The following is a 24,761-nucleotide window of genomic DNA, read 5'->3' as shown; positions in this document are numbered from 1 at the left end:
CTACAACCTTCAGAGCCAGCCCTGGACCCACCAGGACTTCCTTTCTTGCTGCCTTGGTGTACCTGTCATCCTAGTGTCCTCTACTCATTTTGCACAGCAGTCTGGAGAATGTCTGCCTGACACAGTGATCCTGTTTCTCACGTCCTCCAAAGCTGAGGTGTCTGGGATGGGTAGGGGTAAGAAAGCTCATTCTCTAAACCCATAGGCAGGATTAGGTGCTTCTAGGCTATGTCCCCTCCTTGGGGGTTACCCCCACTTCTCAGCATGGCCACAGACCCCTGTGGCTTTGGGAGTTTGCTGAGTGGCGATGGAATAGGCTTACCCTGAAAAGTTTCCCGGCTGTGGAAGCAGCAAGGTCAAGCCACCAGTGGTTTGTCAAGCCAAGAGGCAGCTGTGGATATTTAGGAGTAGAGAACCACACCACTAAGGTGCCAGCTGGAAGGGAGACAGACTGGGCTTCAAGTGAGACAAGTGCAGGGGAGGCCACTCTACTTAGAACCTTCCTTTTAGACCTGCAAAAACATGTTTTACTTAAGCACATTGAGTTTGAATTGTGGCATGTGAGCCCAGCTGCTAAACCAGCCACACTGGGATTGTCCTCTGCCTGTCCTGGACTTGGGGGCAAGCCTTGGAGAACCTTCTCAGCTCATCTTCTGTCAGGAGTGCAGAGCCAGAGGTCTGGGAGGAGCAGGGACTGAAACTGCAGTAGAAGGTGACTGTGCTAGTGGGAGCTTCGCAGCCAGAGAGGAGGGGCAGGCCAGGTGGTACCTGAACATGGAGTCTTGTGGGTCTCCCATTGCTCCTGCCCTCATTTCCTCTCTTCGCTTCTCCCATCCCATGTCCGTTGTAGTGAGTCTTTCCCTGATGGTTCTCTAGTGGAAAAGAGTGGCTGGAGGTAGGCCATATTGAATCGAATTTGGGAAGACCAGGACTGACTTTCCTGGTAGGATGACCAATTCCTTGTGGCATCGGTGACTCAGTTATAATTCCTCCCCTCCTGTTTCATTTTGATTTGAACAACCTGTGCATGCAGCTGTTTCTTCCATCTTCCTGGATCTTGGAATCAGAGCTTCATTTTCAGTCTTGAGCTCCTAATGTTCCAAACCGTGGGTGAGGGGTGGGAGAGCCATAATCTGTGAAAGATGCAAACTCTGGGTTATGTAGACTTCAGATGGTCTCACGTGAAGGCTTGTCCCAGCACCTAATGAGCAGTGGGATTGGGGAACAAAGAGGTAGCTGATGAGTGATGGTTTTCCCCTGTATCCTAATTTTCAGAAAGGACTTTAGTCTCTGAGCTGCAGCTGTGTAGTTAGCTGGCTAACTAGAGGATAGAGATCTAACAGGGTGTCTGATCTTAGGGGGCTTCCTGGTGTGTGAGCTTGGACAGCGTGGCTCTCATGTTTGGCCTTTCCTTCCTCCTTTGTGTGTGTGTGGCACACACACATGCACACACACACAAGTCTGTATCCCCAGGAGTGTGTCCTGCGTCACTGGGGGCTCTTCTGTGGTGCACTGTCTTAAGAGCAGATCAAAGGGCCGTGGTCCAGACTTCCTCCCGAGCTGCCCTCCTTCCCTGGGATGAGTTTCCTCACTACTTGCTCCAAGGTGCCTTACAAGGTGCAGCTCTTCACCCAGCCACATGGCAGGCAACACTGTACTTGAGAAATGATGGACACTTACTGGATAGTATGTGCAAACAATTTGATTTGTCCAAATCTGAACCTTAGCAAAGCCACCCATAGTGAAAACTTATAAGTCAAGGTCATGAACTAGTTTCTTGTAACTAATGGAAGCAAGTCAATGAAATAGAACTGTCATGCCTGAATGGAAGAGGTGGTTGTTACTGTTACTTCCTTTTGCTGTCACAGGGACATTGACAGTGGCAAGTGGGAGATGTTGGTGAGATCCCAAGTGATGGTGACTTCTTGGTCTGCCCAACCACAACACATGTGAGATGAGAGTCTGTGGCCTTTCAGTCCTCGGGCACACTGGTGGTCTCCTGCCTCAAGCTTATTTAACTTGTGTCCTCCCTGGCAACAGGGAGTCATGGGTTAATGTCACCTGCCATGCCTCTTTCTGCAGGGAAAATATAAAAAGACTCAAATTCAAGTTGTAACTTCCCTTAGGCAGTATAGGCCTGTAGGCTGCAACCCCGATTTCACATCCGAAGGCTGGGCTGCCCCAGAACTCTGGAGGGAGCAGTGCCCAGCCGGCTACCTGCTCTGCTCTCCAGACTGTAGTTCACGGGCCTTTTTGCAGCCAGACCAAGATAGGCAGTGCTAGGAGATTCCTGCTGGCCGGAGCAGCCATCTTGTAGGGTGTGGGGCTGGGCTTTAGAAGTTTCACATGCAAGAGCACAGAGCTCTGTTTTACCCGTGAAACATTGGCAACTCTAAGGGACTTTGCTTTTGAGGGACTTTTGGTCTGACTTGCCGTGAGCACTTTGAGCTCCTGGGTTGGTTGGTTGGTTGGTTTGGTTGTTTTAACTTTGATTTTTCTTTTCATAAAGTTTATTAGAAGTCAGACCTTGTGAGCAAAACCATGGTCTACTTCAGCTGCCATCCAATGGGTCAGTTTAATCAGTGGTATTACAGTTCATGGAAATGATTTTTGAAATGAAAGGGAAGATGATGTACCTACATTGTAAAATGGTTTACAATAAAGTTTGACATCTTATTACAGTTTTTTAAAAAAGAAGCCATCACTTTTGTGGTTGTTGGTTTTGTGTTCTCTGGCATTGAAACAGGTCTGTGGGGTCAGAAAGATTTCCCTGGCGAATTAGGTTTTTCCCAGGAAACAGTGTGAACCTTGCATAGCCTCATGGCAGAGGTGAGTTCCAAAATCTGCCAAGGAAAAAAAAAACACACATGCTCTTGCCATTTCCACTTCCTTGCTAATGAGAGTCGAAGCTCCTCTACCTCCGGAAGAATGAGTTAGGGAGACAAAGTAAGGAGTGATATCCCACATCCTCATCCCTGAGGTCACAGGGCTAGAAGGCAGGTCCCTGGGCAGAGCCAGCTGTGGGCAGTGCCACAGCATCAGTCACCACTCACAGTGGCACCCCTGAGCCAGCAGAAGGGCCCTCACGAGGTCTGGCCTGCTCTCAGATGCCTATTGGCCTGTGTTTGGAGTCCTGGGAATTCCGCATGTCAACACTTGCTTCAGACCAAGCCTGGCAGTCCTGGCCTCCTGGAACCGGGATGGGGCGGGGCAGAGGATTGGGCTGGGGTTCAAGGTGTGACAGCCCTGGAGTGGCAAATGTCAGTGTCTGGTTGGGTTCCATCTGCCTGGAGCCTTCAAGGATAAAAATAATCTCCATCACAAACTGAAAAGGAGCTTGGGAAGCATCTGATCTGATGGGAAGGGCCCTGACCTCCCCATATCGACACCTCACACCTGCCCTAGGGTTAAGGTCCTCCCTGTGCCCTGCAGGATCTTCCCCTTTCAAGGATGGGGTATTAGGAGCTTCCAGAAGAGGAGAGCCAAGTGGACTTTCTGGGGAATGCTTGGGCCTGTTCTTGTCTTCACAGCTCAATACCTAGAGTGGTTTCACTCTCTCCCCACCCTCTGGCAGCAGCTTAAACTCTTCTGTAAGCCAGCCCCGCCTCTGTTACCTCACCTCTGTCAGAGGTTCTGTACTAAGACTGTTCTCCACCTTCGTATCACTAGTGCCCTCACCATGGAACATGGTTTTTACCCCAATCTTTCCAGGGCCCCTTACCCCCGCCTTGCTTTGTGCCTTTGCTAAACTTGCACTGGGATCCAGCTGTAGAGACAACAAGGGCATTAGCAAAAACATGAGCAGCTTTCAGACTCCCTGTGGGCTCAGTTTCTCCACCTGTGAACCAGTTGGTAGCCCCTGGCTCTGAATCTGCTGTGAAGGCCCAGTGAGCTCTCCATGAGCAAATGACTCTGAGCAACAGACACAGGAGGCTCCTGCCCTGCCGTCCTGTGGCAATGGAAAATCTCTTTCCATTGGAATTCAGGGGAAGGGACAGAAGAGAAAGAAAAACAAGTCTGAAGCAGTCCAACCAAGATAGCGCCCTCCCTTTCCTCTGGGACACCCCCACATGCTAGGATGAGCCCTGTGGAGGAACAATTCAGATTGTCACACATTCCAGGACCCACAACCATAAACAGGCAGCAAGTTCCAGCAGTGACAGCACCTTCTACTTGCAAATAAACCATCTGTCCCTAAGGGCACAGGGTCTCCCCAGTCACCTGCTTTTATCAGGGCTGTGGCCCCCAGGCAGCAGTGCTGAGCGAGCCCCTCTCATCTCCGAGAATAAACTCTGAAGCCAGCTGCTGTGTGGACCTGAATCATCAGGGAGCCTGTTGGAGGAGGGGCAGTGACTTCTCAGGACAGACAAGCAAGATATATAAGCTCCAGCAAGCTGGACTCTGCTCAGATCTCTTCCACCAACTGCTGCCTGTCTGAGAAGCACCTTCAAGAGCCAGCGCGCACACAGCACCCACCATGTCCCAGGTAGGAGGGCCAGCACAGGATGTGTTGGTGCCAAAGGCGGTGGAGGTGGAGTCCTGGACACTTTCGGCACTGACAGCTGTGTCTTGAGTTGAGCCCCAAACATGGACAGGAGGCTCTGCAGCTCCTGGGAGGCAGGGGCTCAGATAGGACACACCAAGGAGTACCTGTTCAGTGTAGCTTTAGTGGGATTCTTTGGCTTGTTAGGAGGGGTGGGGAGATATGTGTAGGGGGCTTGTGTGTGTGTGTGTATGTGTGCATGCATGTGCGTGTGCATTCCTGGTATAACTCAGCATGTAGAATTTTGCATATTTGTAGATGTGGCTGTTCACATAAGACCATACCTTTCTCTGTGTGTGTGTATCCACAAGGCTGTATCTATGTGTGTACATATGAGGCTGTATCTGTGTATGTATGTCCATGAGAGTGCATCTGATTATATACATGATGTGTGTGTATGTGTGTACACACGAGGCTGTACCTTTAGGGACACAGCTGTATGCCCTGTTATCTCCCCAGTAGGGTGTATGCCTATGCACTGGTGTAGTGTATTGCCCTAGGAGCCTAGCCCAGGCTGAGGGAAGGAACCCCTGCTCTTGCCTCCCGTGAGTCTGAGGAATGAGGCCTCAGACTCATAGGCACTGGAGGTTAAGAAGTAGGGTAAGCCCCGAGTCTAAATGGAAGTCAGCAGTGGAAGGACAGATAGACCAGACTGCCAAGGAGGAAAGTTGTTCTTGCTGCCTGCCTCATGGGTGGGTGCTGACTTCAGACTGTAATTTTGTGGGCATCTGGTCCCCCTAACTCATTTCTACCCCCTCAAAACACAAAAGTAAATATTGGTGCTTTTTTGGAAGGGGGGCAATCCCTAAGGGACCCTGCCACACAGTGAGCAGGTCTCAGAACTCACCAAGTAGGACTGCTCAGTCTCAAAGCTAATACCTTTCCCTTTGCCCATTGTGCCCAGCCCTGAGCTTGACTAGGCAGATGGACAAGTCAGGCCAAGAGGGCTGGGAAACTTGTGGTGGGTGGATTATAGTCAGGAAGTCTTCCTGGAAGAGGAATGTGGCCTTGAATCGACTTGAGTTCAGTGAACAGGGAAGAGAGGTCTTGGCCAAGGTGCATAGGAAAGGGGTCTCTGCCTCAAGGCCTCAAGTGGTAAGATGAAACTCTGGGGTCTCCAAGACTGGTGCCGAGGAAGCCCCCATCAGGAAGAAGCGCCCCCCTGTGAAGGAGGAGGACCTAAAGGGGGCTCGAGAGAGCCTGACCAAGAACCAGGAGATCAAGTCCAAGACCTACCAGGTCATGCGGGAGTGTGGTGAGTGTCCCCCAGTCGGGTGGGGCTGGGACTGAGGGCTGGGGCACAGATATGTGTCAGTGGTGGGGACAGGGGTCAGGGTTCCTTTTCTAAGAGTCCAGATTTCCTGGGCTCAGGAAAGGGTGCTCCATACCCAAGGGTCCTCCCCTCCCAGGAAGCCCAGCTGGGCCCTGACTGTACCTTCTCCCACAGAGCAAGCTGGCTCAGCTGCCCCGTCAGTGTTCAGCCGTACCCGCACAGGAACAGAAACAGTCTTTGAGAAGCCAAAAGCCGGACCTGCCAAGAGTGTCTTTGGCTGAGAAGTGCACACCATGCCCCTTGCCATCGAACACCTAGACACAGGAGCCTTTCCCAAGAACTCTTTTTTTAATGACAGAATACCCCCCCTCCCCTGCTGCCTCTGGAGCTACCACTCTCTCCCATGGCCCTGACCCTTCAGCCAAGGGCTCTGCACCAGCACCTTGGAATCACCAATAAAGAGGATGCCAAGTGGCTCCAGAATTTGGAGGGTGTTGATTGGTCCCTAGCCATGACCATTGGGGAGAGGGAGGACAGGGTGAGGGTATGGAATGTGTCCTGTACTCTTCCAGGGCATTTGTGGGGTGAGTCCAGAGGATAACGCAGGTGCTGTTGTGGCCACTGCCACATACTCGAAAGAGCCTTGAACATGGAAACCCAGCACTGACCTGTGTAACTTCAGAAAAGACTCTTCTTAGGCTCAGTTTCCCCTTCTGTACAAAAGAGGAGTTGAGCTGGAGCCTATTTCATAAAGCAGGCCACAGTTAGCAGGCTCAAAGTGAAGTGAGTGGGGGCTCGGGGCTCTCCCCCTCCCCCTGCCTTCCACAGAAGCCGTTGAGATGTCTCCAAGGACCCCAAGGCTCTGCAGCACCTAGGGTCCTCAAAGCCCCTTCCCCTGCACCCTTGTTCATGCTGCCTCCTTACCAGCATTTGTCCCCCTCCAAGACAAACCAGATCAAGATTCCCTTCTGGCAGTTTCCTGAGCTACTGTCTCCTCTTCCAAACAGCAGGGTGAGCCTCCCCCTTTCCACTCCCACCAAGTTGCCTGGGGCATGGGAGCATCAGATTCTCAGCCAATGTGATTCACTGCTCTTCAGTCCTGGTCCCCAGTGTGCATAGAGCTGTCAGACCCAAGACACCATAGAGCCCTGTTCCCACTGTGGTGGCAAGACACAGACAGGCTGACGTGGCTCCTTTCAGGCTAAACTGGCCAGTTCCAGGCTTGCAGTGCCTGACTCAGGGCTAATGCCTGCTGGGGAGCCTCTTGTGTCCTGCAGGGCAGGCGGACCTGGCTAGATGGAGACTTTCCCATGTTCCCAGCCAGCCTGACCTCCTTATATAGCTCTGATTCCAGGCCGGGCCCATGATCTGTGCCCCAAGGGAGCAGACCTTCTGTAGGGAAGGGCCTGGACCTACTCACAGGGTGCCTGGGAGAGGCTTTTTCCTCAGATACTGAAGGAGTGTGTTCCCCCTGTGTACCAGTCATATCCAGAGCCAAAAGGGTGAGCAGTAGAGATGTGCACCGAGATGGGGCTTTGGGCCATAGTCATGCTGAGGAAGGGGATCATTTTACTTGCAGCCCTAGAAGTAGCTCCAAAGTCTACTGGATGCACCAGATGCTACTGGCTCTTATGGAGGCAGGGCTGATGGAGAAGACCCTTTCCTAGCCTCTGGAAGCCACTCACTGCCCCAGGGCCCCGTATGGACCCCCCCACCAAGACGACTGGCCCCCCTCAGGGCAGGTGTTTCTGAGCCATCCTCTTTCCCTGACCCAGGGCTTGGCACCTTGCCACGCTTTCATGACTCATCTTTACCCATCTGTGGCCATAGACTTAGGGGTTGGCTTTCCCAGAACCACCAGGGAATGCAAGCACCAGCTGCAGCCAGAGTGCTGAATATTTACTTACTCTTGCTGTTCTAAAAGGAGCACTTTGGCTTTATTAAAGGCACACTGACAAAATTCACCAGGGACCCACCACAGGCTCTTAGGCAGCTCTTGCAGAGGTCTGGGCTGCACCAGCATCAGACTACTCACAACAGCAGCATTCTGCCCTCTCACTGAAACAATTCACAAACTCCCTTGGCACGACTGACCTCTATGCCATCACTCCCTCAGGTGCTCTTTGTGCTGTTAACCCTCTTGTGTTCTGTGCTCTCTGTCAATAAATGCCCTGCATGAAGGCCTCTGGATCATATGGTGTGGCGTCTTGTTGACTCTCCATTTGTATTTTCAAGTTGCAGGTCTTCCTTGTCTTGGGGAAGGCCCTGCTAGTGTTGAGCCTAGAGCCCTGGCTAGATTAATGTTGCCCAAATAGCAGCCTGGGACCTTGGGGGAGAGAAGGGATGTCCTGGACCCAGTACCTCTCATTCTATAAATAAGACCAATCCATCCTGCCTCAGCCCCAGTAGATCTTGCTTCACACAGACATCCAAGAGCCTCTCAATGCCTTCAGTTCCCCCCATGGTCCACACACACCTGGCTGCCAAGGCCCCCTTCCTCCAGGGAGCTGCCTGGAATATCCCTGAAGCCCTAGTCTTCCTGTCCATCCCTCTGCTTCTACCCAGGCTGGACTTACAGAAAGCAGATTCTTCACATTGTGTCCCCCAGCTCTGGGAACCTGGGAGCTTGTGAGTGGAATGACTGGTGTGAGGGGTGGGGATGCCTGGAAGGGTTCTGAATATTTCAGAAGGGGCGTCAGTGCCCCACTCCAACCTGAGCCTGCCTTTCGTCAATATCCGTTCCTGCCCCCAGCCAAAGTCCATGGGACATTCGTCATTCGCTTGCTTATCTGAGGGTACTGTGATTTTTGGCTTGTGGATCCCAGTTTCCCAGAACCTTGCCCCCGCAGGGGTGGGGCAGCAAACAAGTTACTAATTCATTCCCCCACTTGCTCTCAAGTTCAGAAGCAGCCTGGCAGACGTGGAACCACGATGAAACTCCCAGCCCCTTTCCGCACCTGCGGCCTCGAGCTGGCCCTGTTCTCGCTGCTGGTCGTCCTCCAGACCACCACTGCCCAAAAGGTAGCGGGCAGCCACAAGTGCCTGTGTGCACCTGCACATGGGCTGCAGGAGCGGGGGTGGGAGAAGGTGTCTGGGGAGTTGGAAGGCCTCCGCTGGTTCAAGCGTGTCAATACGAGTGCGTGTGCATCAGTGTGTGTGCAAAAGAGTGCACTGGCCACCCACCAGGTGCTACCCTGGAGCCTTACAGGTATTCTCTCATTTAGTAGAGGGGGTGATCCTATTATTTCCATTTGAAGATAAGGAGTCCAGCTCTACCACTCTCTAGCTGAGCGACTTAGGAGAAATTATGCTGCGTCTGTCTGTCTCCTCATCTGTAAAACAGGGTAGTAATAGAACCGGTTCAGAGAATTGTTGTGAAAATCAAGCTCATAATACTTTAAAGTACTTAGTACAGTGCCTGGTGCAAACAAGCATTTAAACGAGCCCTCAGCACCTCTGTACCAAGCTGGGAGTACAGGCAGCTGTGTGTGCTGGACAGAGCTCGTGCGTGCACCAGCATGCAGCACAGACAGGTAAGAGGTGTGTGAAGCTCTGCATGGGTGCACATGTGTCCTTTCTTGAGACCACAGACCTCAGGACAAAGAGCATGTGCTTGGGGAGAGCCCTGAGGAGGTGTGTGGGGAACTGGAGAGGGTCCTTCTCAGGGAAAAGGGGCAAGGAGGGAGATTCCCAATTCCTAGAGACTGGACCCTCATCTACCTCCCAATCCTTCCAGCTCCTGTGGGTAGGAAACTGGTGGGAGCTGCTTTCTCATTTCCATGGAGGCCAAAGACTCCAGAAGTCAGAGAACCTGTTCACTGCCCTTCCTCTGGGCAGAGCTAAAGCTGCCTGACCCCACCAGGGCCCTTACCTCTGCTCAGATGTTAAGTATGATACCCTTCAGACATGGGCTCAGGCTTCACCAGCACTAGGAGCTTGTCATTCTCCACAGGGCACCACGGGCCCTATAGATCAAGACAGCCTGGGACCTGCTCAGTGGCTCGGGTGGGTTGGGAGGCAGGGTTTGGTCTAGACGCAGGGTCAGGGCCCACTCTTGAATCGGTGGTGTTGAAACTGTCCAACCCCCTTCTCCTTCACTGGTCCAGAATGGCATCGACATCTACAGCCTCACTGTGGACTCCAGAGTCTCCTCCCGCTTTGCCCACACGGTTGTCACCAGCCGGGTGGTCAATAGGGCCGATACTGTGCAGGAGGCCACCTTCCAGATGGAGCTGCCAAAGAAAGCCTTCATCACCAACTTCTCCATGTAGGTGCCTTCCTACCCTTCTTCCCCCCACCCCTGTACTGCACTGCATCAGACCCTCTTCCTGAAGGGAGGCATACCGGGATGTATGTCTTCAGGAGTGTGTGCTCCACCCAGAGGCCGTGCAGGGAGAGGGGCTTTACTAGGGAACTTGCATGTTCTGAGATGTCTCCATCTGACATCCTTAAGTGCTGCCCAGGTGGTGGGCAGAGAACCACAGCATCTTGTTTCTTTGCCTTTGTGGAGCACAGAAATGGGGCATCCTGAGGCCAGACCCAGGCAGGAGGGGATCACCAAAAGGCAGATTCCAGCTCAGAATATAGAAAATTTCCTAACCCTCGGCCTGCCCCACATTGGAGAGTCACCCCAAGGAGGATCCTTGTCATGCCCCAAACTGGGATACTGGGATACTGCAGAGGGCATTTTTGCTTGGGCCACATCTGAATACACCTGAGGTTTCTGTGGACTCTGAGTCAGTGATGATTCTTCCTTTGTCCCCTGCCCTCTACCCCGACCCTTCCCGACTCAGTTTTGCAATGTTTGCTAAAGACTCTCTGTCTGTCCTTGGCCCCCAGGATAGGCTGCCCAGAAACAGGGAGGGTGATGGTGGGGCGGAGAGGAAGTCTCAGGCAGGGTCCCCATGTATGCTAGGGCCTCTGGAAAACAGTGGGAGTTGAGGTCCCTGCCATTGGCTCTGCCCTCTCTCCCCACTCACTCCCTGTTCCACAGCAGCCCCTACTTTTCCTAACCCAGAGCCCACACCTGTGCTGCCCAACTTGTAGTGTGAGCCTCACAGGCTGTGCTGGCGGGTGCCAAGACCAGCAGTTGCCAGGTCCCGGCCCATCACATCTCCTGAGAGCCCAGGACTGTCATGGCCCCTCTCTGGACCCAGATCCTGTTGTTGCATGAGATAGGGGAGTGAGAGGGCTTCCTGCTCCCTGACCTGGTCAGGAGCCCCAGCTGGGCATCTGGAAGGATCAAGAACTGTTCACCCAGGAGGAGGAGCCCTGCTGCCCACTCACCTGGCCCAGAGTTAAAGTATAACCAGGAAGGTCAGGGAGGAGGGACGTGTGGTCCTGACATCCTGACTGCTCCCCTTCCCGCCCACCTCCACACACTCCCACTCTTCCATGCAACCTCAGATGGAGCCGGTATATGCTTACCAGACATGCCCCTACTCAGCCTACAGGGAGGTTTTGGAGAAGTCATTTTTCTTCTAGAGAAATGGCCTGGGCAGATTTTTCTCAGCCCCAAAGGATGGCAGCTAGAAGCATGTCCACCACCCCAGAAGACCCATCCACCAGTTGCCCAAAACCTATTTCCAGAGATGCCAACCTCCCTGCAGAGTGCCTACCCTGTATGGGGGGAAGAGGGAGACAGCTGCAGGGGAAAGGGGCCAGAGCCTTCGGTCTCATCTCCCTCTTCCTCAGTCTTGGCCCAAGTGCCACTCAGAAAACTCTTGCTGGTGATTAACTGGGAGATGGAAGGAGCAAGTTGGTGTCTGAGGCCATGCCGGACATGAGAAGAAAGACAGGATTTAGCCAGCCCTGCCCATGGCAGCTTCCCCTCTCCTGTGCCTTCCACAAAATGCAGGTGTACTGATACTGTGCATGCCTCAGGGAAGGTGGAGGCCTGGTGCACTTTAAAGAGGCCCCCACCCTCACCCAGTATCCTACACAGGGTTTTGTATGCAATGGGTGCATAATAAAATAGCAGTGGGCACCAGCAGAGACAGGAGTCGCTGTGTCAAGAGACACACCAAGTCCTGGAAAGACTCCCTGGAGGAGGCAGGAGTGGAGTAGGTCCCCCTCCCACCAGACAACACTCACCCTCCTGCCCCAGGACCATTGATGGTGTGACCTACCCAGGAAACCTCAAGGAGAAGGCTGCAGCCCAGGAACAGTACAGCGCAGCGGTGGCACAGGGAAAGAGCGCCGGCCTTGTCAAGTGAGCCAATGGGGAGCTCCAGCAGGGAGGGTCATAGACAGAGGATGTCCTGCCTTTGGTCCTCAACCTCGCTCCTGCCTCCCACCCTGTCTGGCCTGGAGGGGCAGGCCTGATGCCTTCCTTCCCCAGGGCCTCCGGGAGAAAGACAGAGCAGTTCCAGGTGTCGGTCAGCGTGGCTCCTTCTGCCAAGGTCACCTTTGAGCTGGTGTACGAGGAGCTGCTCCAGCGGCGTCTGGGGGTGTATGAGCTGCTGCTGAAAGTGCAGCCCCAGCAGTTGGTCAAGCACCTGCAGGTACCTGGCACTGCATCTTCCCAGGAGGCCTAGACTACCCTTGCCTTACTGAGAGCAGTCCCTCCTCACCCCTGGGCCTCCTGTGAGGCCCAACCCAGGCTCCCAATTGACCCAGTGACCCACATCTTGCCTCCAGATGGACATTCACATCTTCGAGCCCCAGGGCATCAACTTCCTGGAGACGGAGAGCACCTTCATGATCAATGGGCTGGCAGATGCTCTCACTACCTCAAAGAACAAGACCAAGGTAGGCCTGACACAGTCAACGGGAGGGGGTATCAAGGGCCCTATCTTCAGCCCAGTCCTGTGAACCTGGATTTCCTGAGAGCAAGACAACTGGGCGGATTCTGTGAGGTTTCTGAGATCTCTGTGTCCATGCTTCATTTGACAGAGGGGGAGGGCGAGACCTAGAGGATAGTAGGCCCTCAAATGAGCCCTGAGACCTGTGGGAGAAGAAGTTGGGTCGTAGACTGATGAGAGAGTCCTGGGCCCAGGTGGGGAGAAGGAGACGGCACACATCCTGAGCCAGACTCTGCTTGCATAGTTCCAGGATTGGGACTCACTCTCACAACCCATCTCTTTTATGAAGGTAGCCTGTCAGTAGCTCAGCCTGAGAAAAGTTTCCAGGAATACTGACTCAAGACTGCATCCTGAAGTTCTGACTTCCCAATATACAGACAGGGTGGAGGGTGTTATCGGCACAGCCTTGCTGCTCCTCTCAACAGCAACTTGGGTTGTTCCTCCAGGCTCATATCCGGTTCAAGCCCACGCTGTCCCAGCAGCAAAAGTCTGAGCAGCAGGACACAGTCCTGGATGGCAGCCTCATCATCCGGTATGATGTGAACCAGACCCTCTCTGGTGGCTCCATTCAGGTAGGTGGACTCCAGAGCAACCTGGAAATCTGTCCGCCCTCAAGGACCTGAGCTTGTGTATTCTAAAAGAGGAAAATGACCACCCCTACTTGGCAGTAGGCACCGGGGGCCACCACAGACAGAAAACAGGCAGTTTAATTGTATCGTCCCTGAGACCCTTCCCTTTCAGAGGCAGGAAAGGTCTGTCTCTGGGAAGAGCTGCCCTGAGGGTCCCTCTTTGTCTTTGTTAGCAGGAGACTCACAGTTCTGTTTTATGCTCAATTACAGCATAAAAGGATGTCAGGTTTATTGTGTCTGAGCCTTTTAGTATAGGCTACCTCAAAAACGAAAGCAAGTAGGAGGTTAAGTTGCAAGGAGAGTGCTAGTGGGCTGTGCATAAGCGGGAAAATCTTCTGCAAGAGAGGGGCTGGACTGACCCCTGAAAGATGGCTGAGTTCTGGGGAGGTTAGTAGTGGATGGAGCTGGGGGAATTGGAACAAGGAGAGCCTAAGAATTTGGGTAAGGAGGCTGGATGGAGAGGGCAGGATGCAGTTCTGATCACCTGCGTGTGGTCTCACTGTGGCCACAGATCGAGAACGGATACTTTGTGCACTACTTCGCCCCTGAGGGCCTGTCCACAATGCCCAAGAATGTGGTCTTTGTCATTGACAAGAGTGGCTCCATGAGTGGCAGAAAAATCCAGCAGGTAGGTCCTGTGGACCAGGGCAGGGCCCTGAAGACTCCCAGGCCCCTCGTGCCTTCAGCTCGGGTCCAGTAGGCAGACCCTCCTTTCTCCATCTTTCTGGGCTGGGGGCTTCTAGGGGCCAGGATTGGCCCAAGTTTGGGGCAGCTCCTGTCCCTAGAGCATATACCATGTTTCTAACCCAGACAGGAGTCCAGGGATGCCAGCCCAGGGGCAGCTGAGCCCTCAGGGAGCCTTCCAAGTCACCCACTTGTCCCCTTCCCCCCCTTTACCAGACCCGAAAAGCCCTAATCAAGATCCTGGATGACCTCAGCCCCAGAGACCAGTTCAACCTCATCATCTTCAATGAGGGAGCTACCCAGTGGGAGCCATCGCTGGTGCCAGCCTCGGCCGAGAATGTGAACAAGGCCCGGAGCTTTGCTGCCCATATCCAGGCCCACGGAGGTAACTGCCTCTACAGATCTGCTGCTGGGGGCTCCTGGGGCACCTGGCTGGGAGTCACCCTGAGAGCCTGTGCCCCTCAGGGACCAACATCAACGATGCGATGGTGATGGCCGTGCAGCTGCTGGAGGACAGCAACCAGAAGGAACTGCTGCCCTCAGGGAGCGTCTCACTCATCCTCCTGCTCACGGATGGCGACCCCACCGTAGGTGAGGCCACTGCTGTGACTCTGGAGCACACTGCTCAAAGGCTTACTGTGGGACCTGGGCAGGAAAGGGGGTTGTTGAGGCCCCCCTAGTTCTGAGATTTCAGAAGTATCCATTGAGCAAATCATTATTTTCTCACCCTCATCCCAAACTCACGGGTCCAGGGGAGACTAACCCCACGCAGATTCAGAAGAATGTGCGGGAAGCCATAGGCGGCCAGTACAACCTCTTCTGCCTGGGGTTTGGCTTCGACGTCAGCTATGCCTTCTTGGAGAAGCTGGCGCTGGACAATGGCGGCTTGGCTCGGCGCATCTACGAGGACTCAGACTCTGCCCTGCAGCTCCAGGTGCCAGCGGGCACCAGGTGGGCTGCCCAGAGAGGTGGGCACGCCCCAGCCCAGCCTTCATGACATACCCCACCCTGCAGGACTTCTACCAGGAGGTGGCCAACCCACTGCTGACGGCAGTGGCCTTTGAGTACCCCAGCAATGCTGTGGAGGAGGTCACAAAGGACAACTTCCGGCTCTTCTTCAAGGGCTCGGAGATGGTAGTGGCTGGAAAGCTCCAGGACCACAGCCCTGAGGTACTGACAGCCAGAGTCAACGGGAAGGTGGTGAGTATGACCAAGCAATCCTGGAGGGGAGGAAGCGGTGGCAGCCCAGCCTCTGCAGCCAGAACCACTGAGCTCCAGCTTGTCTCAGGGTATCCTGAGCCTCAGGTTTCCCCTATGCCACCTGTGAGTAACACCAGTTTCTTTCAAGACCACCTGTGTTGTGCCTCGCTCATGTGAGCACTCGGTAATCAGTTTGCACACCTGTGAGCACAAGGTGCCAGCAAGGACTCCTTCCTAGCTGTCAGCCCCTCCTGTCCTCATAATGGCCCTTTGAGGTTACAGTGAGCAGGGAGTATGCTCCCATTTCTCAGATGAGCAGACTGAGCCCCAGGCAGGGCAGGTAACCTGCCCCAGGCCACACTGCAGCTGGGTTAAGAACCTAGCTCACTGCGTGGCGCCCTGTCCTTGCTCAGGCTTCTCTGCCTCTTCCCAGGAAGTCTGTCATTCCACAAAGAGAAACTGAGCACCTGATCTGTGCCAAGTCCTTCTTTAGACCCTGAGGATGCAGCAGTGAATGAGGCCAACCCCTCCATGTCCTCATGGGAGAGACAGCCCCCAGATACTTCATCACACAAGCAAGGCACTACAGGCTGGGATCTAACCCAGAAATTCAGGAAAGCAGCAGTGGGAGCCCCAGCCTGATCTGGGGATCAGGGAGGGCTTCCTGGAGGAGGCTCAGCAAAGACTGAGAGAGAAGTAGGAGGTGGGCAAAACCAAATGGTGGACTGATGGAGGAATATTTTAGACTCCTGTGACAGGAGGCAGCATTTGTGGAGGAAATGGCAGTAGGTATCAGGGCCCAAGGCCTTGTCTCAGGAAAAGCAGCCTGCCTGGCTTCAAACCCAGTTCTGCTACCTCCCAGAGGTGAGACATGGGGAAGTCACTTAACATCCCCGTGCCTCAGTTTCCTCCTGTGTAAAATGGAAATAAGTCACATGCCTACCTCATAAAGTCACTGTGGGATTAATTTTTGATCTAGTGTAAACACATGTTTGCAACTGATGGGAGCCTGGAGGCCAGGGGTTCTCAAGATGTGGAAGCCAAGGTGGCCCAGGGTCACAGGCAGAAAGGTCTTTGTTTTAGTCATTATGTGTCTATTTTAATGTGTGTTCTGAAAAGTATGACTCAAATCTCAGACCTAAGATTTCACAGATATTATTGATTGGGATAAGGCCAAATAAAAAATGTTAGCCTATTTAAAGTTCATTCAGGGAAAAACATCAAATAAGTAGCTGTTCGTGCAGATAAGGCAAAATTTGTGCAGGTAGCTCATATGTGTCAAAGCTTTGGGAGGCCAGGCCTGGGCAAGAGACAGAGGTGGCTGGTTCCAGCAGTGGGGGCAGGAGCTGATCCACGTTGTAGAAGGATCTCTAGGGAGAGAGCCTAGGGGTCCTCTGCCCCCAGAGCCGTTTCCCAGGCTGTTAGCTAGGTCAGCCTGAGAGCTCAGGCCCCTCCTTGGAGGAAGAAGCAGCCAGTTCACACAGCTTGGGCCCATGCTTCCTTGTCATCGTCCCACCCTAGCTCGCCCCAGCAGAGGAGCCAGTGTGGGCAGGGGACAGTTGTTGGAGTGAATGGGACCCAAATCCAGAGCTGTGACATCTGAGTTCTATTCCCAACTCTGGCCACTAGGGAAAAGGCCCTTTGTCCCATTTCCTCGTCTTTGGGCAAGAGTGGGCTGTATCTGGGGACCCTTTCTCCACACCACCTTGCAGATCCTTCCTGCTGCTGTTTCTACACTGGCCCGGGGTTCTAATCCCATCCTTATTTCCCTTTCCCTCAGCAGGTTGGCTGGTCTGAGCTCCAAGCTCTGCACCTGCCTCGTTGCATCTGGGATCATTTGCTACCTTTTATCTCCACCTCTTCTCATCCTGGGAGGCTCTGTGACCACACCCCTTACCTCTGCACCCCTCCCTACCTCCAGATGAGTCTGCTGGGGTTCTGGGAAATCTGGGATTGGATCTCCAGGCTCCTGGCTGGGTGGGAAATCTATTCTCACATTCAGGGACTTCCCATGCTTTAATTTCCTACACTCTTTGCACCCCTGAACTCCCTCCCTACCCTCAACTCTACTCGGAGAAAATGTGGTCCTCGCAGTCAGTGCAGGGGACCTGCACCAGCTGCCATCATGAGAGAGCTCAGAAGTGCCAGGCCAGGTGCAGATGTCAGGCCCTCACTACTCCTGCCCTGACTGGGCCCCTCTTTCTAGCATAAGCAGAATATCACCTTCCAAACGGAAACCAGCGTGGCGGCGCAGGAGGAGGAGTTCCGGAGCCCCAAGTATATCTTCCACGGCTTCATAGAGAGACTCTGGGCATACCTGACTATCCAGCAACTGCTGGAGCAGAGGTGAGTGACCCTGGCCCTTGTGAGCCACACGCAGCGTTAGCAACTCCCCAAGCCAGTCACAAGTGGCAGGCACAGCTGGCATGGCATCTCCTAAGCATGGAGAGAGCGGTCTTGGTGTCGTGTCTGGGCTACAGATTCTCCCAGAGAGATCCCCCAGAAGGGACCAGATGAGAAATCTGTTCCCACATTCAAGGACCTTCTGAGCTCTGCTGTCCTCGACCTACAGTGTTTCTGCACCAGATGCGGAGCGGCAGGCCCTTGAGACCCGAGCACTGAACTTGTCCCTCAGTTACAACTTTGTCACTCCTCTCACATCTATGGTGGTCACCAAACCTGAAGGCCAAGAACACTCTCAAATTGCAGAGAAGCCTGTGGAAGATGGTGGGTGTGGGATTGGGGTCTCAGCTTTGGGAGCAGTTTCCACCCAGCATTCTCCCCCGCCCTTCCCCTGCATCCCCACCAAGACCCAACCCGCCATCCACAGACTCCCAGGGTCCCAGGGATTCATTTCACTGAGGTCTCCTGGCTCCCCAAATTCATTGCACATTTGTTGTTCTGGAGTTGCGTAGCAAGACTAAATATAAGCACTTCAAATTGATCAAATTGACTGTCTTTCTCTCTCTCTCTCTCTCTCTCTCTCTCTCTCTCTCTCTCTCTCTCTCTCTCTCTCTCTCTCTCCCCCTCCCTCCCTCTCTCCCTCTCTCACCCAGAAAATAGCAACAGGAATGTCCACTCAGGTAAGGGCCTGATATCCTTAAAGACTGGCCTTGGTGGTAGTCTGCTGACACAGGGTCCAGGGCACCAGCCCCACAATGTCACTGGTTAGGGCCCAGGTCCACCCCAGGCCTCTCCAGTCCTGGTGCCAGAAGGTGGCATTGTCTGACCAAACACACGGGTACATTTTGTTGCCTGCTCATTCAAATGTGGGCTGCCCCTCAGTCCCTGTCCCTGGCACTAGGAACACAGTTTCCATCTAACTGGAACCCTAGGAAGGTGGGTCCAAGAAGCAAACCTAGGTTCCACTGATTTCCAGGTAACATTCTCTTCAGCTTTCTTGTCAGAGGAGACCCACGGCCTAGAAAACCAGGTGCCAAAGAGGAAGGGGGTGAGGGGAGGGAGAGTGACAAAACTGTGACCCCCCGGCCACAGACTAGGTTCTGCCCCTGGCTGTGACAGGTGAGTGCCTTGTCCAGCTCACCTGGGTGGTGACAGCCCTGGGAATTAAGTTCAGGTGTGTCTGATTAGGAATCAGCTATGCACACACTCCCCTTGGTGGAAGAAGAGGACTAAGTAGACCAGGTAATCTGAGGGGGTCCTGCGGGGGGGAGGCATGACACCTGGGGGGAGGAGTTAGGAAGAGGTCCATTGTTGTTCCAGGGTTAACTCTCTCCTCTGCACACACTCCCCTTGGCGGAAGAGGAGGACTGAGTAGACAAGGTAGTCTGAGGGGTCCTGCAGGGGGGAGGCATGACACCTGGGGGGAGGAGTTGGAAAGAGGTCCATTGTTGTTCCAGCGTTAACTGTGGCCAGTGGGGAAAGGGGGAGCCACCTGTCCTGTCCACATCCCATTCCTGGGTGGGGACCCAAACCTGGCTGTTAGGACCCACAGACTGTCTGAGAGAAGGTTGCATGTGTCAACTTCTCCAAAGCTGGCAATCCTGACTTCCCAACGAATTTCGGATATGGAATGGGCAGCTTTCTGAAGATACCTGGACCTCCTGGTGCTCCTGATGTTCCTTCTTCTTATCCCTTGCAACACCTGAACAGGCATGTGTTGCCTGACATGGTAGTACACTGTAAGCCACTTTTGACCCTTTGAGGGCCTTGGTTTTCTTATGATAATCGTTGAACCTGTCCCATGGAGTGGAGTGAGATAAAGCCCTGACCACAGGGCCAGACCAGGGTTGATTGCTGAGGGCAGGATGTAAAGTGATTGTGGGTAGGTTCAATTCAGGTGTTCTCCTGAAGGAGCATCAAGTGTTGGGAGCCTGAGGGTGGGAGCATACTTCCTGAGGGGGCTGGCCTCCCTTCCCAGTTGCTTACCAGCCACCCCTTTGCCTTGTCTTCAGCATTTTATCTCTTTAGGAGTGAGCTCATCTGGCCCTTTCAGCTGTCCCTAGGTTGTGAGAATGCTTTATGTGTCAGTTAGAGCATTAAGGCCAGTAGCTAAAGAAAGCCTTTTGGCCATTTGTTATAATTATTTGGGGTAATATGAAGACCATTCCAGACAAATGCCAGGCTTCAGTGAAAAGGACATCAAGATCCACGTGGCTGGAACAGGGGTTTTCTTGTTGGTGGAGTAATTCATGTTAGAGAACAAGATTGCTATCTCAAAACTAAAAGCCCTTTTTTTTTTTTTGGTCCAAAATGAAATATTTCAAAACTAGTTTCCAATTACCCTTGACAGAGCAGCCTCTCCCACACTCCTTGTTTAGAGGGGACCTTGGATCCCAAGAGGGACAGGGACTTTCCAGTGGTGCTCATCATGGCACTATTTAGACTAGTCATTGCCAACTCCTTTCCTCCTCTTCCCCCACTCAGCTTACGGGCATCAGGCATCCCCCCCGCTCCCCAAGGTAGGATGTTATCTGCCCACCATTTTCACTAAATAGGATTCGCTGAACTCAGAGGCTGACTCATGATGAAACCTTCTAGAAAGGGAGGTCTTCCTCTATTTACAATGCCAACCACGGTCCCTTGAGCCGTTTCTGATCTCCAAATCTGTACTCAGACATGGCTGTAGAGCCAGGTCGGACCTGTCCCCTCAGCATTTTCCCTAATGGCATGATCTTCTGTTTTAAAATCTCCCGTGGCAAAGGCTATTCTAGGTGGGTTGTACGTGTGGGGCTGAGGGGCTGGAACTTAGTGGTGGCAGGCAGCAGTGATGATGGGAGGGTGTGCTGCTTGTTCTGCATCCTGACTGCCTTCTTCTTTTTTGTGTCTGAATGTTCCTGCACTCATGCCTGCTTCAGCATCACAAATCATCTCAAACACTGATCAAGCTGTGTTGCATGGTATGGATATAAAAATCAAAGGCCAGTGTCCCTGGAGTAGCTTCTTGTGCTAATGGGGAGACCCTGGGAGGGGAGAACACTGGGATATCTATGAGCCTGTCACGTGGGCTCCTTGATGTTGAAGTGGAAGGGATCCCTCACTCCACCTATCCACTACACCATCCCTCAACCCCCACTTGGCAGGAAGGAGCTGCCTAAACCCAGACTTTTTCTTTTAGAAACAGCCACAGCAGCCTCATCCCCAGGTAAGTTGCCGGCTCCCTCAGCCCCTGTCCCATCCTTGTCCCCCAGCCTGCTCTCCCTGCCTCAGAAAACATGCACTGGCTGTCTTAGCCCCCATGCAGGTTCCTTCCGTAATCCTGCCGCTGCCTGGGCAGAGCGTGGAGCGGCTCTGTGTGGACCTCAAGCGCTCTCAGGGGCCAGTGAACCTGCTCTCAGACCCTGAGCAAGGTGAGAAGTGCACACCCAGTTGTCCACCCACAGAGAGACCCACTCACCACTCACATCCACTACCGCCTGCCCACAGAGATGCACACAGTGGGTAAAGACCTGGCCCCGTGCAGGCCCGTCCCAGATCATGGCATAGTCATGCCACTGTGCCCTGACACTGGCACTCACTCTCACAGTCACCCCAGGAACCTTTCACTGGGCATCTTCTTTGTCGGTCTTGGTGGTCTGGGCAGATACAAGCACAGTAGCCAGGTGGAAGTGAGGCCAGAGGAGGAGGCCAGAGCTTCCTAAGGGATAGGGGCCTGCCTGGGCTCACACAGGAATGGCAGGGCCTTGGCAGACAAGCAGGGAAAAGGGTAAGAATATTCCAGACGGGGACGTGGGAGGAGGAGGTGTATGTGCTGGTCAGGCCCCACCCCTTCAACCCTGGGTTAGACAAGGAGACGCATACCACTCTGCGATGTTCACACACCCTTGCAGAGCCACTTGGAGCCAAGGGACATCCATGGCTCCCTGGCACCTCGCAGATCCATGTGGTCTCCCACTTCATCTCTCAGGTCCAGCAGTCTGACTGCTCCCTGAGGATGGGGAGCATCGATTCTCCATTTTACCCTTGGCCACAGCACCCAGCTCAGAGCCAGGCACACTAGGGTGGCATTACAAAGACTTACTAACTTGAGACAAGACCTCCCTTCTCAGAAGTCTCATCTGAGGATGGCCATCACCACGGTTTGGGGCCTCTCCAAAGCCATATAAAACCTACAGATGAGTAGAGAGGCTTCAGTGTAAAGTAACAATGAGGAAAGGGATGCCCTTCCTGAGGAGGCGAGTTGGTGCAGAACTCGAGGGGATGTTATCAGGAAGGATGTGATCAGTATCTATCCCTGGCTCAAGCCACAGCTTTGATCTCTCTGGTCCGGTCCTCTCAGGGGTTGAGGTGACGGGCCAGTATGAGACGAAGAAGGCTGGCTTCTCATGGATCGAAGTGACTTTCAAGAATCCCCAGCTACAGGTTCATGCATCCCCTGAACACGTGGTGGTGACTCGGGACCGAAGAAACTCTGTGTACAAGTGGAAAGAGACACTGTTCTTAGTGATGCCTGGGTAAGCCCCAGACCAGGGCCTGGAAGGCGGTTGATCTCTCAGGCTGCACTGGCAGATGATGGTGCTGACAAGTGGCTAGAGGTCACAGACCTGGGGATGGAGTGGATATATTCCTAGGAGGGGCAGAGATACAGACAGCTCTGTCCTGCTCCCCTGCAGCTCTAGAGAGTACTGAGGGCTTGTCCTGAGAACCTAGTTCCCCTCACACCTAACCCAGGTTGCTATCCTGTGCAGGAGATGGTGCTGATTGTGTGTGACCCTGGACAGCCACTTTGCTCCTCTGAGCCTCAGTTTCCTTCCAATAATGAGGGATAATCATCCTGGCCCTGAGTCAGAATGCTGAGTGAGAACCCAGTGAGAGAATGTAGTTGGGAGCACCTTGCCATCAGATGATACGGTGCACACTGGGCACACCAGGGGGCGGCACTCTCTACATAGGGAGGTTATAATGACAGTAATGAGAAGCCAGAGGGTACTGCCTGCCAGGGAACATTATAAATGTCAACCTTGGCATACTCTTGAAGCTCTGAAGAGAGACAAATCCAGCTGGCCTGGAATAGTGGACAGCTGGTGGGTAATAGAGGCGGAAGGCCACCTCACCTCTTCTGGGTGGCGTGGCTGTCCCACTAGAGGCCTTCTAGGGGCAGCTCTCCAGCTCTGAAAATTAGGAGGGGTTGAGGACCCTGATCCTCTGTGGGCAGTGCCCCCTGAGACCCCAGCCTGTGCCGTAGACCATCTTTCCCAGATTATAGAGAGTCTTGTCAACTGCTGCCTCGTTGCATCCCTCCACAGAGACCCTTTTGCACCTGACAAATGAGTGCACACCCAGCAAATCCAAGGGCTCATATAAAAGACTCTCAATTTCATAAAAGGTCTCAAGGTTTCTTATCTGATGTAGTCACAAAAATCAATAGTATTTCCATGCCTAGAAAATGAAATTAAGAATTTCTATTAGTTGTAGTCATAGACAGTCCAAATACTTTCATGAGTAGACATAAGTCAAGAAAAATAGACTATATCTTTTAGATTGAATCCAATCAACAGGACTGTGTAAGTTTTAGTCAAATCCACTTCAGTTAACCTCAGAGTAACTGCAGAGTCTTACTCAACATGCTTAAGGGGGCCTAACATTCATAAGAAGATCAGAAAGGCAAGAATTTCAAAGATCAGAAAGGCAAGAATTTCCTTTTAAGTAAAAAAAGGAGGTGATAGAATGAGAAAAGGCTTACCCTGTAGAAATTAAAGCACATGATTAAGCACTAATCATCAAAAAATGGCACTAGCCATAAAAACAAAAGAGACAGAGTAGATGTATCAGAGAACCTCCCTAGATAGTATAAAACTAGTTCATGAAAAACCAAATTTAAGAAAGCCAGAGGCAAAGGGACAATTACTTTATTTTATAAATATGGCTGAGGAAACCAGAAATCATTGTTAATGTTGCTCCTATTTTACCAATGAGAAAACCAAAAACCAGGGACTTCCCACCCAAAGCACACTGTGACTTACCCAGGACAGAGGGGAACCCCAGCTTACTCCCCACCCCAACTGCTGAGGTTCCATACTGACATCTCTCCCTTCCTGCTCAAGACACTGTGTTTCTCCACAGCCTAAAGATGACCATGGACAAGACGGGTCTCCTGCTGCTCAGTGACCCAGACAAAGTGACCATCGGCCTGTTGTTCTGGGATGGCCCTGGAGAGGGGCTCCGGTTCTTTCTGCGTGACACTGACCACTTCTCCAGCCATGTCAGCGGGACCCTTGGTATTCCTACCCATGGACTGGACTTGGGGCATCCTCAGAAACCACCTCTCCTGGGAACAGGCAGTACCCCTCACCTGCTGCTGTCTCCCAGGCTCTCTCTGTTTTTACCCTTGCTGACCTGCCCTTTGTATCTCAGGCCAATTTTACCAGGATGTTCTCTGGGGGGAACCAACAGTGTCGGATGACAGCAAACGCACGCTGAGAGTTCAGGGGAATGACCACTTGGCTACCAGGTGACTCAGCACAAGCAGGCCGCTGAGCCCGGGTGGGCTGGACTGGGGATAGGGAGGCCAGGAGCTGGGCTCTGCAGGACCTCACTCCTTCTGTCCTGACCCAGTACTAGAAACAGGTAAAAGGTTGATGCCTTAGACATGAATGAGTCAGCTCTCAGTGACCCCACGAAGGATGGCCAATTCAGACCCACAAAAAGCATGCAGGCCCTGAGATCACAAGGGTTGGCTAAGGATGTAAGATGCCTCTCCCCAACCATTCTCTGAGTTCTTGAGCCCTAGACCCTGTGAAACACACACACACACACACACACACACACACACACACACACACACACACACACGACCTCCAGGATAACCCTCTAGGGGACTGGGCCTTATAGGCCTTGCTAGGGAGAATCCTAGAGGGACCCTGGGACTCCCTACTCTCCATGTTCCTGTCCCCAGCTGTGTCCTTCTCTTCCCACCACATTTGAGGCTTGCTGACCACCTTTCTGTCTGTCTTTCCATTCCAGAGCACTCAGGCTGGATTACCAGGAGGGACTCCCAGGAACAGAGGTTTCCTGCTGGTCCGTGGAGCTATAGTTCTGATGGGAGGAGCCATGCCTGCTGTGTGCACTTGGCCACCACCCTGCCACTGCAGGTCCACCTGTGGAGCCTGGACCAAAACAGGGAGAGGCATTCCCACTCATTACAAATAAAGAAAGGTGGTGTGAACCCA

General features: G+C 53.1%; 2 protein-coding genes across 2 annotated transcripts; both read left to right on the top strand.

Annotated features, from left to right (window-relative positions):
* The first annotated feature begins 4,208 nt into the window (after positions 1–4,208).
* Positions 4,209–6,299, top strand: MUSTN1 (musculoskeletal, embryonic nuclear protein 1). Its single transcript, XM_008054980.2, has 3 exons — positions 4,209–4,486; positions 5,666–5,798; positions 5,991–6,299. The coding sequence occupies exons 1-3, from the start codon at positions 4,478–4,480 to the stop codon at positions 6,095–6,097; spliced, it is 249 nt and encodes an 82-aa protein (XP_008053171.1). The 5' UTR covers positions 4,209–4,477; the 3' UTR covers positions 6,098–6,299.
* A 2,372-nt stretch (positions 6,300–8,671) lies between these two features.
* ITIH4 (inter-alpha-trypsin inhibitor heavy chain family member 4) lies at positions 8,672–24,761 on the top strand. The gene is made up of 22 exons (XM_008054988.2): positions 8,672–8,837; positions 9,923–10,083; positions 11,923–12,027; positions 12,157–12,319; positions 12,456–12,566; positions 13,066–13,191; positions 13,760–13,876; positions 14,149–14,317; positions 14,398–14,523; positions 14,685–14,866; positions 14,947–15,132; positions 17,339–17,478; positions 17,705–17,859; positions 18,189–18,215; positions 19,914–20,054; positions 20,415–20,517; positions 20,676–20,737; positions 20,826–20,942; positions 21,872–22,046; positions 23,656–23,810; positions 23,947–24,043; positions 24,556–24,761. The coding sequence occupies exons 1-22, from the start codon at positions 8,748–8,750 to the stop codon at positions 24,623–24,625; spliced, it is 2,778 nt and encodes a 925-aa protein (XP_008053179.1). The 5' UTR covers positions 8,672–8,747; the 3' UTR covers positions 24,626–24,761.

The sequence above is a fragment of the Carlito syrichta genome, unplaced genomic scaffold (assembly GCF_000164805.1).
Source record: "Carlito syrichta isolate Samal-C Ts95f unplaced genomic scaffold, Tarsius_syrichta-2.0.1 Scaffold301625, whole genome shotgun sequence".
In the NCBI taxonomy this organism is placed as follows: domain Eukaryota; kingdom Metazoa; phylum Chordata; class Mammalia; order Primates; family Tarsiidae; genus Carlito; species Carlito syrichta.
This window is presented reverse-complemented; position numbering and strand designations above follow the sequence as displayed.

Bases quoted from the DNA above. Each gene is read 5' to 3' on its own strand.
- ITIH4 (XM_008054988.2), top strand. From the start codon at position 8,748: ATGAAACTCCCAGCCCCTTTCCGCACCTGCGGCCTCGAGCTGGCCCTG. The intron at 10,084-11,922 runs GTAGGTGCCTTC...CTCCTGCCCCAG, and splicing joins TTCATCACCAACTTCTCCAT to GACCATTGATGGTGTGACCT. The intron at 20,738-20,825 runs GTAAGTTGCCGG...TGGCTGTCTTAG, and splicing joins CACAGCAGCCTCATCCCCAG to CCCCCATGCAGGTTCCTTCC.
- MUSTN1 (XM_008054980.2), top strand. The intron at 5,799-5,990 runs GTGAGTGTCCCC...CTTCTCCCACAG, and splicing joins CCAGGTCATGCGGGAGTGTG to AGCAAGCTGGCTCAGCTGCC.